Raw genomic sequence first — 1,511 nt, 5'->3', positions numbered from 1 at the left:
GCTGCAGTATTTAATAACATGGTTGTTAAGTGAATCTGGCTTTCCCATTGACTTTGCTTGTCAGAAGTTGCAAAAGGTGATCTCATGACCTTGGGACACTGCGACCCTCATAAATATGAACACATATCTGAATTTTGATCATATGACCATGGGGATGCTGCAATGGTTGTAAGTGTGAAAAATGGTCATAAGTCACCTTTTCAGTGCTGTTGTAACTTTAAATGGTCACTAAATGAACTGTTGAAAGTCGAGGGTTCCATGTATTAAAGATATTAAGAGGTTAGGTTCTAAGCCTTTTTCTAACTATTCCATGTTTTTCATTACACATGTTGTGTTTGTGATGGTTTGATACTACTTTGTAGCGTAAACATATTATATCTGTAGTGTTTCATTGTTTTTATTATCAGAACACTTTGAGAGGAAAAACAGAGAAATTGTATAGATTTAACATTAATTAGGTTACACCCGAGTGCATGAAAACAAGAGCCATATCTTCCATTTTCATTTGTTATTGCTTTGATCAAAGTATTTTCAACTTTAAATGACAAAATTTAATTACAGTCTGCTTAAACACCTTCAGAAGAAAGATTTTATTTTTGTTTGTTTTACGTTTGAACTCTAGCTGACTAACTAAACCCAGATATGGAATGAAATATTTGTTACAGTTACAACAATTTGGTTAAACTGACTGAGACAGATTTTTCTGGCCTGGAGAAACTGGAGTTGTTGATGTTACACAGTAATCAGATACATACAATTCAAGAGAAGACTTTCTCTGATTTACATTCATTAAAGGTAAGATTAAGCTGAAAATTGTCCGTCACTGATTTTGTTTAAAGTTGGCAAAATTGTGCCCTCAAACCTGTTGTTAGGGGGGAAAAACAATGGTTCTGAGGAGTATAAGATCTAAGTTTATTATAGCCTATTCACCTTTCATTTTCATCATTCTTCTCATTGAATAAATGGCTACAATCGTAAACATATTTGATAAAAAATAAGAGTCACGGCATAATTACAGGTTCATTCATAGGTTTACAAATGGTTTAACCACAATGTTGGGATATATAACATACTAAGTCAAAAATCAATGAAATCACATGGTTTAGCATAATGTGTGAACTGAGATCATATTCTATTGTTATGTTAGTCTGAAAATCACTTTCTAGAATACTTCGAATTATATGTAACTTCAGCTTAGATTCCTTTTCTTATTCTCTTTTTTATCAACAGATCTTAAAGATGAGCTATAATCAGATCAAACTTATTCAAGCAGACACATTTCATGGTCTCGTGGCTTTGGTACGTTTGCACATGGATCATAATAAAATTGAATTTGTAAACCCAAAAGCTTTATATGGTCTCACATCGCTGAAGTTAGTCCATTTGGAAGGAAATTTACTTAAACAACTTCATCCAGATACTTTTGTCACTTTGCGGTACCTCGAGGTGTTCAGAACATCTGTCATAAAGCATATCTACCTGTCAGACAACTTCCTGACTTCTCTGCCACA

General features: G+C 33.4%; 1 protein-coding gene across 1 annotated transcript in view; it reads left to right on the top strand.

Annotated features, from left to right (window-relative positions):
* The window catches only part of IGSF10 (immunoglobulin superfamily member 10), a 21,754-nt gene that overhangs the window by 6,293 nt on the left and 13,950 nt on the right, over positions 1-1,511 (top strand). The window contains exons 2-3 of the mRNA XM_029283808.1: positions 666-795; positions 1,231-1,505. Coding sequence (XP_029139641.1) covers positions 666-795; positions 1,231-1,505 — 405 coding nt within the window. The remainder of the gene's footprint in view (positions 1-665; positions 796-1,230; positions 1,506-1,511) is intronic.

This window comes from Protobothrops mucrosquamatus, unplaced genomic scaffold (genome assembly GCF_001527695.2).
Source record: "Protobothrops mucrosquamatus isolate PMUCROS unplaced genomic scaffold, P.Mucros_1.0 scaffold237, whole genome shotgun sequence".
Taxonomy (NCBI): Eukaryota; Metazoa; Chordata; class Lepidosauria; order Squamata; family Viperidae; genus Protobothrops; species Protobothrops mucrosquamatus.
Note: the sequence above shows the minus strand (reverse complement) of the source record. Positions and strands in the feature narration are given on the sequence as shown.